The sequence below is a fragment of the Phycodurus eques genome, chromosome 21, assembly GCF_024500275.1.
Source record: "Phycodurus eques isolate BA_2022a chromosome 21, UOR_Pequ_1.1, whole genome shotgun sequence".
Lineage (NCBI taxonomy): Eukaryota > Metazoa > Chordata > Actinopteri > Syngnathiformes > Syngnathidae > Phycodurus > Phycodurus eques.
The window spans coordinates 586,686-600,019 of NC_084545.1; the positions used below are offsets into that span (position 1 = coordinate 586,686).

The following is a 13,334-nucleotide window of genomic DNA, read 5'->3' on the forward strand; positions in this document are numbered from 1 at the left end:
GGGGTGATTAATTATTCAAAAGGGGCTTGGCTGCAATCCATTACATTACATGCATTATGAAGCATCTGATCTAAAGCCAGTCCGAAAATCTACGGCCTGGAACCACGGCTCGTCAGATAAACCGACGACCGGACAAAAAAGGGGAGCCATCTGTGCTATGGACCGTTTGCGAATGTTTGTAAACAAAAGGCGCCAGTGTAGTTCCGGGTGGCAGAAAGAAAGACCTGAACCAAAACAATGAAAAAATCTTTTTGGGGTTGCGGGGCAAAATATTCCCCAAAAGGTTAATAATTTTTTCCAATTTCCTAAAAAGATTAAATCTAAATGAATCCGTTGGACCCTATAAATAGTTGTAGGAAGAAGAGTACCCACTACTAAAGTAGCTCAAATCATCTTCCCCCATTGAAATGTATGGAAATGCCAATCTGTTCCAGACTCCCAAAAACATCAAGAAATCTGCACTTAACAGTATTGTGCTGTATAAAAACACACAGTAATAACATTTGCTCCCAACATAACCTACATACATGGAAAATGCGAGTACAAAACACAACTGTACCGAATGTATTGTATTCTTCCTTGTTCTTGTGGCGGTTGACAAACCAACTTCATGCCGCATCGGCGCCACCAACCAATTATTTTCCAATTCTCATCATATTTTTTCTTTTTTTTAATTCTTTTTTTGAGTAGAGCAAACCCTGAAATCTCATCGATTTATCCATGCTTATTCAAAAATGATTTGGGGTGAAAAAAAATTCTAATGCAATTACAACCATCCATTTTCTGAGCTGCTTCTCCTCACTCGGGTCGCGGGCGTGCTGGAGCCTATCCCAGCTATCATCGGGCAGGAGGCGGGGTACACCCTGAACTGGTTGCCAGCCAATCGCAGGGCACATACAAACAAACAACCATTCGCACCTACGGGCAATTTAGAGTCTTCAATTAATGCATGTTTTTGGGATGTGGGAGGAAACCGGAGTGCCCGGTGAAAACCCACACAGGCACGGGGAGAACATGCAAACTCCACACAGGCGGGGCCAGGGATTGAACCCGGGTCCTCAGAACTGTGAGGCTGACGCTCTAACTAGTCGGCCACCGTGCCACCAATGCAATTACAATGGGAGTCAATTATCGGTATTCGCTGTCCGCCCCCGTAACTATCCCCCGCAAATAGCGATGGTCCACTGTCGTGCCATTTGAGATTCTCCACCCAGAAGTGTGACGTCATAGTGAAAATGTCTACAATCCCAAGGCTTACTTGGATTAGAGAAATACATTCACACACACATTAGAGAAAGCAGATAGCGTTTGGTTAAGTGGCATTTGGCGTGTAATGGGATCGCGCAGGAAGACCGATCCGGACCTTTCTCGGGTTTTACCGCCTCGGTGTCATTTAGCGGAGCGGTGACTGAGTGTGTGTTTACCAAGGTTCCGCTTTAAGAGAGAGAGAGGGGATCAATGTTCTGTCTGTTACAAATACACACACGCACACATGCACATGTGCACACACCTCCGTAGTGGTCAGGTTGCAGCGATGGGTTCCAGCAAACCAGCCATCAGTGGAGCACTGGTCGATATCAATATCCTGGAGATTGATGTCCACTCGCACTACGCCCCTGCAACACAGGAGGCAAAACCAGTACAGATGAAATGCTATCACATCATGATTATAAAGACAAAAATGATCGAGATAATCGGTACTATCACCATTACTAAAAATAATGTAAGCTGATACATATACACACCGAAAAGCATTGAAACACAATGGATGTACTTTTGTCACAAATTATAACACCCAGAGTGATTTTTTAGGCAGGCTAGCCACAACAAATATACTTAAGATAACTCAAATGAAAGTGGTATCTTATATAGCGGTGGAAATTACTAATTACAAAGCCAATCTATCCAACAATTGCCCTGTGTTTAAACATGACAGTGTAATAACAAAGTAATAACAGTATAATAACCCTCAGCGCCACACTGCGGCCGTGTTGTGCTCCTGCAGGTATGCAGGAGTCAGTTAACTGCAATCAGCACTGCTTCAGGCCGTGTGAACGTGTCAGTGTAATACTAGTATAATAACAATGTAATAACAGTGCAGTAAACCTCACGCAACCCCCCCCCCCCCCCACACACACAAACACACCGCCGTCGTGTTGAGTTCCTGTAGGTGTATAATAATAATAATAATAATGCATCGTATCGCACCCAGTTAACTGTATTCAGCTTCACTGAAGCCACTGTTTAAATATAACAGTGTATTAACAATGTGATAGTATAGTGTGTAGTAACCCTAAGGTTACGCCCCAAACACCGTTGTTGTGTTGTTTTTCTGTCGGTCTAACTCAATGCCCAGGAGGCAAAATCGGCCTTTTTGCATCACTTTATGTGGCCCACCAAAGCAAATTAAACTAGGTGTGTCTAGTTCATATTTCTTGCTAAATTGATTTGTTCATTTATTGTGGGAATTTGTTTTTTACCAAATTTGCATTTTTTTCCCCCCAAATCCATATTTGCACGCCACCATTTACCACGACTTATGATTTCAAATTCAAATTATTGGTAATGTATTAAACTATCAATTGCAGGGGCAATTGTGTATATGTAATTATAAAATGATGTGACCTTACATTTTAATAACTTTTTCTGAGGGAAACAATAACTACAATGTTGCCTAGAATGTAGTTTTAATAACAGTGTAGTAACAATGTAATAACAGTGTAACAGCCCTCAGTGTCATACTACTGCCCTGTTATGTTACTTCAGGTGTACAGCAGCCACTTAACTGCAGTCAGCTCCCGGCGGACGCCAAGCGACTCAGTGGCTGGCTTGCGTCTGTTATTAATAACGGCAGCTGCCAGGGGCCACCGTGACCTCGCTCTATTCCGCCACACTGCTCGCTGCCTGCCTGCCTACTTGCTTGCGGTTTTTTTTCTTCCTGCCCAGAAAAATGACCTCTGTTTCACTTGCTCGTTTTGCAACAACAGGAGCAGATACAGAAAACAGCCTGCGCTGCGTTAACACAACAACGGTGCTGTAGACCAATCTGTCAGCTTTTTATTTTCTTACATTCATCTTATTTTTTTTAGCTTCAAGCAATCCAGAGCATTCACGGCAACGTAGGGCCCACCAGATGGCAATGTTTTTTTCCATTTATAATGTGATTTGTATATAATACAGAGCCTTACAGATTCAACTACCAAATGAACGCATCTCAAAACTGTCTTACAATACATATACACTATATGTATTGTAAGACAGCAGTTTGTTGGTGTTGAGTAGCTGCTCGCTTTGTTGCAATGCCCTAGATGACCCCGGTTGTCATGGTAACAAAAGCCTCACTTGGCATTTGCATGAGACAGAACTGCTCCCCCCAAACCGAGTGATTTGTACCCGATTGTGACAACTGGATTTTAAATGTGCTGTAATTATTTATGCTTTGTGTTAAATTGTGAAAATAATTATTTGTACGGTGACCTATAAAGCCGCCTCGAAATTAAATGTCACACGACGACTGCAGGTAAACAAGCAATTCTGTTGAGCTCTTTCTTTGTGAGACCGTTAAAATTGGATTTTGTCTTGAAAGAAACAATTTTACGAAAAAATGCCATTGTAAAAGAATTTGAAATTTTCAGAAAGAGACTAAATTTGATTTTTTTTTTTTTTTTTTTTTGTCCAAGCAACAGGAGCACCAGTAAAGCCACGGGCTGGCCATCGAGGCTTGACGAACATCACACGAGCTGGAGTTGCGCTCCCTTCCTTTCATCTGCCATTCTTTCAGGATGGAAAAGGCCAAGCCGGGGCGGGGGAGGGCATCGGGCCTTCCTTTTGTGACGGACCAGTCAGGCTCGGCTAATGTTTTCCCCGACCCCCATTACGGAGGCCAGCGTTCTGGTATGTGGGTAATTGCTTTTGCCCTCCAAAGGGATCGTCATCAAAACAGGCGAGCGTGTCTTTGGTTGAAGTCCGCCTTTGGTCTGTGAACGCCGAATGTCAGGACGCTCGAAAATTAACAGAAAACATTGAAGTGAAGGTTCTGAACATACTGTAGCTGTTTGTATGTCTTACACTCGCTGATTTGCTGAAAGTGATGTCATCGCTGATTTGACTGGCGATTCCAGGTGGGGTGGGTAGTTTCTGTTTGATTAAATCAGAAGATGACGAGTACGAACACGCGCTACAGTATTTGCGGTATATTCAGTAGACATTATGAATTTGGCCTATAGAGATTTTGACTCTACTGAGCAATCGCGATAACACTTGTTGATGACATGATCGTTTCAGCCTCAGGGTGAAATTTAAAAAAAATACCTCCTTGCTCTCCGTTCCAGCAGTTTATAAACCTCTTCGTTTCAAAAGGGGCAACGGCAACCTACGGTATGTTCCACGGCTGATGACTAAAGAACAGCACAAGCCAGAAACTTGTTGTGGTGAAAGAAGAAAATCTAAATCCGGTGTTTCTATTGTATCGATTTAAAGATCAGTCCAAATGCTCTGAAACGGCTGGCAATATGGAGAACCGCTGACAGTGACGGAGTTAATATAGGCAACTGTCCGATTCTTAGGGGGTTGTGAATTATGTGCAGATTTTGGCAATTCCATCTGGACTTCATCCCTCTTTGCAGGTTTGTAACAATGACGGACGGACAGATGGATGGACGAAACGATAAAAGGCACACGTCCCGATGAACCTTAATCAAGCAGTGTGGTAAATTACGCCACGGGAAAAAAATAAAGCCGTGTGTGTGTGTGTGCCCTCCCTGAGGAAAATGTCTCTTAAGTGACAGAAATGCATTAGGCTGACGAGGGGAGGAGAAACTCACGCGGAGTGCGGCCGCCGGGCAGGCCGCCGCCATTACAACGCGACCCGGGCCCTTTTATTGAGTCCTGTCGTCGCTCATTGAAAGGGACACGCCGCCGGCGGCCAAAGAGACGCTGTCCGAGCAAAGCAAATAAAGAGCGCCTTGTATTCGTGTAACTGCCACATGATGTCATATTCCTTGACACGCATTCAAAATTCCTCCGTCGAAGTCAGAAGACGGTCGGGATCCACGACGAACGCGGCGTGGCACTTTGGAGAAATCAGTCGGCTGATGGATGGCTTGACGGCGAGTAGTAACAAGGGAAAAAAGAAAATGTCAAACTCGGGACTAAAAATAAACAATCTTGCCCGTAACACTTCAGTGAATCCAGTTTATCTTTAATCGATCCAAATACGGGATAAGCAACAACGCCAAAGACGGTAACTTTCAGTCATGATCCAGAAGAAAGGCTTGATGACATTTGACTAAAAACCAATCGACATTATTGGTCTTTTCGGTTAAGACATAGCCCACTGAATTTCCTTTTGAACATCAATTCATTTGATAGATCTGAGTATTTGAATTATAGGCAGTTGTTAGCATTCAAATGGTAATAATTAGAATCAGAATCATCTTTATTTGCCAAGTATGTCCAAAAAACACACAAGGAATTTGTCTCCGGTCGTCTAGTACGACAACAGACAGTCAATTGACAGAGAACACTTTTGAGACATAAAGACATTGACAAAAAAAAAAAAAACAGTCACTGAGCAATAATGGGTTGCTAGTGATCTGGTAATGCCGGTACAATGATTTTTTTTTTTTTTTTTTTTTGACAATCGTAAAAAAAGATGCAGAGTCCTCTAGCACTTAGAGCAGTTCGAATGACTAATCTCGCAATGGTCCGGTGCAATGACCATAATTGTTTCTAAGAAAAAACAAATATTGTGAAGTAATGTTGTTCTAACTTTTAATGCCAAAATGTCGTTGCCAATATGTGTCCCAAATGAAGATGCTGAATGCTAAAGACATTTTTGGATATATTGAATTTTTCCCCTAGTGCTTAATAGGCCGTTTCCATGAAACACGCCACTCAAGCTGTCTTTACCGTTAATGCCACTGGAAGGAGCCTCATTATGTTGCTGCAATACACGGTCATTTTGTATGCACACATTAGCGGACAGCAAAATAAATGCTGTTATTTCTGAGATATGAATGAATATGTATGCATTTGTGAACTTGTCACGTCTTTATCGTTATTCCAATCGTATTTATATCAATTTGTGCACTAGTATCTGCAGAGTTTGAAGGGCAACACATGTAAATTGTGCAACTCACACGATTTTAATGAAGCCGTTTACGGTCGTTAACGTTATGCACTTGTCTTTTCCGTTGTAAAGATAAGTGTATTTCAATAGGCCAAAACCATTTGCTCTGTCAATAAGGGCTGCTTTTACAAAGAACGCCTAACATTTTAATCAATAGGACTAATTGTGGCTGTTTCAACATGGGAGACGTATCCATATAAAAACTAAGGCGGAATAAAATCATTTCTAAGTTCGATCCCCCCCCCCCCCCCCAGTTGTGACTTTACCATTGTTGATCAAATGATATGAAAACGACCCATATCTTTGCTGAAGACGGTTTCAAATATATTGATAACCGTGCCGAGATTAAGCCTGATTCCGTCAGCAGCGGCCCGATTATCAGAAGTCTCTAAAAGGTGATCGTGCTCAATTATTTTGCGAGGTTGGGTGTACATTGCTCATACTGGTTGAATAAAAATTTCACCGAAATAAATGTTTTTAAAAAAAAAAAAACGAACAAAAAAACCCACATTTTTCTCAAGATTAAATGCAATACATTGGGTCAAATTTGCTTCAGAGATTGTTTTGCACGGATGTCTGGTCAACAAAGAAGCGGACATATATTAGTCATGATGACCTAACGTCATCAATTATAACACCGTTAACCGTCTCATAATTTTCGTTTCTCAGCAACAGCAATAATGTTCCTGGGTCAATTTTACCCGGGGCTGGTTTAATAACCCAAAATGTCAGAAATTACATATTAAGTGCATTGCCTCTCACGGGTCACGCTTTATTGAGGATAATTCACATGAGATCATTTTTGTAAAACAATTATATTACATTTTGACATGATTTTTATGAAATGATAAATAAACAGCTCTTACTTCAGGGTTAAATTTGGCCTACTGACATGAAATCAAGCGGGTTTGTGCCCAGCAGAAAACGAAAAAAAAAAAATTAAAAAAAATATATATATATCATTTAAAAACAAATAATTAACTTTAAAATGTGTGAGTTTGAGCCACAACTTTAGGTATTACCCCCTGGAAAGCTTTCTGAATCCCTTCCGCCAAGCTCGGTTTATCCCAACAACAGGATGCCACCACCATAATTACATTACAGGTTGATAATCGTTTGACGGGCAAACCGAATGACATCCGCATCATACCGTCAGAAAAGTGCAGATTAGCGACAGCATGAGAGCTCGCTCGCTTCGTTAGCTCTGTGATGTTTACTGAAGGGGCCTTACAGACGGAAGGTGACATCAATGGTGAGGCTGCGGAAACACCTTGGGGGAGCTTTCACCCTGAAAAAAAATCCTTTTAACCTGGCCACATTTCTGTTTAGAGTGAACCCCTGTTTATTGTGGGGGATACGTTCCAGACCGCGATACGGAGAAATCATATTAAAAACACCATTTAACTCCTTCGACATGCTTTAAACGCCCATAAACGTATTACAAGACATTTTTGAAAGTATTCGTAGCGCCTGTTCTGAATATCTTGCTGTCATTAAATGAGACACTCTTGTATAACATCACTTTGAGTAAACGAAAGGTCTCGCACAATTCTCCAAAGAAGATGCATAGTGCGCTTTTGCTTCAAGCTGTTTATTTGTCATTCCCAGTTGAAGTTCAATGTAAAACTGACACATTAAAAAAATGTAATTTAACAGCAAAATGTTTAACCAAAGCAATATAATTTCGTCGAATGAAAGTCCGCTAGCTTAAAATGCAAAGGCCCATCGACAAGCATTAGCATAGATGTGTTACACACACGAGGCAGCAAGTCACACGGAGCATACAACAGAAGAGAATTAAACACTGCATTGTTAAATACCAAAATGGTCAACTCAACCGTATCATTTCGTCTCACAAAAGTCTGCCAGCTTAATGCTAACATTTAATGCAAAACGCCATGGATGGCTTGCTCAAGTTAGCATAGAAGTTGTGGTTATTAGAAACCTTGAAGCAACTGCCACTTTACTACACACAGAGCAGCAACACAAACAAACGAAGCAGACAACAATACTCACAGGCATATACAGTATATTCTCTCTGCTCTGTGGAAAAAAAATATTTTACTGGAGCTTTTTTGGGGGGGACATTCTCTGCCTCTTCCTCTTGTCCTTAACTTCCTGCATCTCTTTTGGTACAGCTCAGTGCTGCCCGGTCTATTGCGGCACAGCGTGGTACTACACTAAAGCAACTCGAAATTCGCACTTGCTTGTATACTGCTGGAATACCCGTAAAAAAAAATGATGACTTAAAAATCTGCGGTATAGCGGGCAGGGGGCGAACGATTTACTCCGATTCAGCGGGGGTTGACCGTTCTACGAGCTAAGCGAATGCTCAAGCCCGAGGGCTCGTGGGTTTTCCATCCGATTTGCTTGTGGACGGCATCCAGGAGGACAGATGTCGCTGCCGGCCCCTGGCGCGGCACGGGGCGGCCCGCTCCACTAAGGCTACGCTGACGACTCCGTAGTAGCAAACTCAAGCGTGATTGAAGAAAGATGATTCTGCCAGCTAATTAAACAAAGTTCCCCCCCTCCCCCCCAAAAAGAAAATCAGGTCTCAGTGGGTGTTTTAAGTGGATTTGAAATGATTTGGGTGTTCGGTAAACCCATCTGTCTGCATGTATTTTTCTAAACATTGACGCCTGGGGGTCATACTTGATGATTATTGCACTGGCGCATCATTATTTCATGTTTGTAAACAGGATTTGTCGTGTGTGTATCGTGGCAAGACAGAGTAAACCTCAAACTGATTTAGCGTCTGGAGGATGTGAGGCGATTTCCGACTTTTCTGGGATGTGTTGGAAACTCGAGTCACCTTGCTCGCTGCGGCATCGTCACAAACAGCAGGAAGGCATGCAATCGCCGAAATCAAGATGGCCCGTGCCAGCTTGTTGTTGTACATCTTTCATTATTAATTCATTGTTGCATTGATTGCAATTCTGCCGGGGGGGGGGGGGGGGGGGGGGAAGCTGCTGTCTGAACGGAGGAACATCTCGCAGCACTGATCTAAAGACACGGTAGCCTGGGTGCAAGAAATTCCAATATGACTGATGATTCGTCAACTCTAAGTTGGCAGGAGCATGGCATTGCATTTAACCATATAAATATACATTACGGCTACAACTAATGATTTTTGGGGGATAATTGATTAATCTATGGATATGTTTTACAATGAATCAATGAATCAATCAAAAAATCATTTCCATCTCTTCATTCTAAAACCGGACATTATTGCTACATGACAGAATATATTTTCCTTCCTCATAGTGTCACTTGGGAATCACGTTTCAACCAAGTGACGAACATTTTGAATTTGCCTTAGCTAACTTGTCGACAAACACAACCGAAAGCTGTCACGAGCCTGAGCTACGGTAGTCCATGAGCGCTAAAATACATTATTAAATCAAATACGCCCAGGATGATGATTCACGCAAAAAGGAGCGTTTGAGAAAAACACATGGCCGCACCAACACTAAACGAGCGCAGACCTCCGCCTACTGGCCAGCTGTCGTTTGTTTGTGCCTTTGTTTGTTAGGTTGCAGGTTACTTCCTGGTTGAGGGTTATGGTTGTCCGGAGCCGATCACGTGATCGAAAATTTACATTTTCATTTGATTGACATCGTGTGAAAAAGATCGGGGTTTGGATTTTCTAATTAGTAAAGCTTAGAAAGGGGAAAAACATATTTCAGAGGGACAAAAATACTGCCAAGTGGAACAGCGGTAGCTTTTTCTTTAAATTACACAATGTAATTTTTGAGGTTCTTTAATTTGGGTCTGCACAAATTGAAATTTCTGATATTTGAATGCTCTTCATTTCTGTCGTTATTTCGTGCTTCACTACTGATATGCTACGAAAAAGATTGTATCTGTTTACTAGGTTCGTACTTCTGCTGCAGCAGACAGTCTTAACAAAGGTAACATGATGGGATACTTTTATTCAAATTGAGACAATTTAGATGTGCTCTATTTTTTTCGTGAATGCAACGCTGAGGTATCGGATCGGGACTCGGTATTGGAAGATCCTCAAAATCAAGTGACTTGGACTCCATCAAATGTGATGGAGACATCCCTAATTGATGCTGTCGGGACTCAAACGGACTTTTAGCCAGATCGTCACCAATTTGTGACCTACTGTTAACTATTTGACAAAGTCAAAATGACTTTTGTGTGACGTTTCGCTTATGACTGCATTTCCTCGTCAATGACGATGAGATGATTTCACCCCAATGATTGCTTGCGGAAAAAGAATCCATGATGGTTCTGCTGCCCTCCAAGCCCAGTGGTGCAGGAGAGGGGTTTAAAAAAAGAAACTCTCTGGGGACATTAAACAACATAAAACCAACACCTTTGTGTCAAATAATCGATCTTGGGGGGCTGCCGCTGAGGATGGGAAAACAACAACAGCAAAACGCTCGTTTGGCAAATGAGCGAAAAGATCTCAGAGACAATTGAAGGATGTTGGAGGCGCTGATTAAACTAAAGCGGCGCCTTCACAAATGAGCTGCTGTAAAAGAGGTCGGACTTTTCGACAATCGCGCGCGGGATAATTAAGAATCAGATTAGACGGGTAGCAAAGTGAAGCTGCTGCGAGTCGGCTATAACGCCGTGTACCTGATAGGCTATTACTGAACAAACAGTGCAAGTTTGGACTCATTTGCAATCTGCGCCTGCCTGCCAGCCAGCCAGAGTGTGTATCAATTAAACATTCATTGAAGACCCTACACACACAGAGAGAGACACACACACACACACACACTCACGCACGCACACATAACTAGTGATCTGGATTCATTATTCATTGATGTTGGGCAGGATTCTTTGGAGCTCGACCACTTGAGTCTTCCAGATCATTTCAGCAGCCGAAGCACAAACACCACAGCAGACATCACACCAGAGGCAAAGGGGAGAAGACATGAAGCCAAGTATGATTTGTGTCGTCCCCCCCCCCGACAACTGTGTGACTCATCTCCTCATTGAAGAAAAAAATGGGTCTATGTGAGAAGCAAGTTTGGGAAAAGAAATGAATCAGGCCTGCAGCCAGAGGTTCCCACCGCAGCTTGGGCTATTTTTAGCCTCCAGTTCAAAGCGTCTCCTTTTGGGCTGGGTGGGGGGGCATGGGGCGTGCAGCTGCAAGTGGCGCCATGTTTTGGGATTTGCCAGAGCCCCTCACCACACCTGACGCTGGCTTAGGTGTGAGGCTTGGCTACGCCATCAACGTAGACTGATGTGGGACATTCGTGGGGCTGCTTTCATTGACTCCGAGCACATTTTGCAGTAATCCCCCGTTTAACACACGGGTGTTAGACACCGGACCACCCCCCGCAATAGGTGAAATCCTCAAAGTACTGAATTTGAATTTCTACTGAATTTCTACGTAATTTAAAGATGTGTGAACCTCCCCAGACACTTATTCATCTTCCCCAAACTCCTATTAACTGCTACCATACTCTTATAAACACTTTATACACCTTTTAAACTCTTAAATATACTGTAATACACTGTTGTACTGTACATTATGCATATTTTAAGAAATGTTTATTTTGCTATGTTTACCCTTTTAATGTTTTAAGATGGGAATGATTTATTTTACCACCTAAAAATAACAGCATATACTCAAAATCCCACAATATGATGATTTATGTGCAATATGAATGTGGGGGGGAAAAATCCGCAATAGGTGGACCGCGAGGCAACACTGTATTACCGAAATATAACATTAAGACAACCTGTGTCGAACCCCCTCAAATGGCCAGACATTTTGTTGACAACTTGGGATCGGGGCCCAAAAAGGTTCTCATATTAGTTTTGCATTGTCAGAGTGACAGTTTGTTGACAGATCATCGGGGCGCTAACAAATGTTTAATTTCGGGATTCTAGAATTGCCTGGCGAGCAAACCAGCATGTAGCAAGGACTCCAGCATAAGCACTATAGAAATTGGACAAACGGATATGCAAATATTGCCCGTGCCAAGACATGGCATCCAAAAAGCAGGCTATCCCAAACTTAGCCTTGGGACCCAAACTGGTTCCCAAGTCACTTTCGTAGCGCCAGAGTGACAATTTGTTGACTTTCAGGTGGTTTGTTTTCCTCAATTTAATTCACGAGGAAGTGTTGCATCAATTTGCGTCCCTCAGAAGGAAGCAAATGTTTCATATAGGGTCTTGAGGTGGAAAACGTTGCCCGGTGATTGGCTTGCAACCAGTGCAGGGTGTCCCCAAGTCAGCTGGGATCCTAATGAGGACAACGATGGATGGGAAAAGTTGGGGAAACCCTGCCATAAAAGTACTATGGTGAACCCAAAAGAAAATCCACGCGCGACAGGCGTTTTGTTACCTGAATTCCGGAGCCGAGTTAGGCTTGAGTCCGTAGAAGGCAGCCGACAACGTCACCAACCACCGAGGGACAAAGGTCCCGTTGTCGCACTCCAGGTGGGGCGCCGACCACTTGACGTGCGTCTCGTCCGGGTTCAAACTTTGGCCTCTCCCCGGGGAGTTGTCCACGGCTTCCAAATCCTGCCTCAGCAGCTTCTTCGTGCGGTTGTGCGGACCCCAGAGGTCCCGGAGCACGATCTGCCCTCCGGCCCTGGTGGCCTGGAGGTTCACGCCGGGCCCGTCCGAGGCGAAGGTGAGCACGGCCCGGTGGATCTTGCGCTCGCCCAGGAGGAGGCTCCGCAGCAGGGCACGGTACCAGTCGACGTCTCGCCGCACGCTGCGCTCCCTGGACCTGTTGGCTTGCAGCACCGAGCTGACGAAATTGGCGGCGTGCAGCAGCGCGTCCAGCGCGGAGCGATGCGGGCTCTCGGGTGACCTTCCCCGGTGCAGCGGCAGCAGCAGCAGCTCGAACCTGCGCGAGCAATTGGCCTGCCGCAGGGCGCTCGAGTCGCCCGTGCGCAGGAACTCGGCGACGGCGGCCGGCAGCCGCTCCTCCTCCGGCCGGTGCTGGCCGCGCAGGTGCGCCCCTGCCCCTGTGATGGCGAAGCCGACGTACAGCAGCAACGCCAGCCGGAAGACCGCAGCCTCCATCTCCCTCCAGGTCGCGTCCGCCGATGTGGAAGCTGAGGGGGGAAGGATTTTGCAGGCAGGTCGTCAATTCAGATTCTGAGCAGCGGCACCGCTAAACCATCGCTCGGCCACTTGTGGGACCTCCGAAGCCTCCCTTGTCCAAATCCAAACAAGGAAAAAACCCCGTCGCTCTCCTCGCAAAATC

The 13,334-nt window shown here is 44.1% G+C and overlaps 1 protein-coding gene across 1 annotated transcript in view; it reads right to left on the minus strand.

Annotated features, from left to right (window-relative positions):
* gpr158a (G protein-coupled receptor 158a) overlaps window positions 1–13,153 on the minus strand; it is a 50,604-nt gene extending 37,451 nt beyond the window's left edge. Inside the window, exons 1-2 of the mRNA XM_061665977.1 lie at window positions 12,462–13,153; window positions 1,511–1,616 (exon numbers count right to left, since the gene is read on the minus strand). Coding sequence (XP_061521961.1) covers window positions 1,511–1,616; window positions 12,462–13,150 — 795 coding nt within the window. The 5' untranslated portion in view covers window positions 13,151–13,153. The remainder of the gene's footprint in view (window positions 1–1,510; window positions 1,617–12,461) is intronic.
* Window positions 13,154–13,334: the final 181 nt, after the last annotated feature.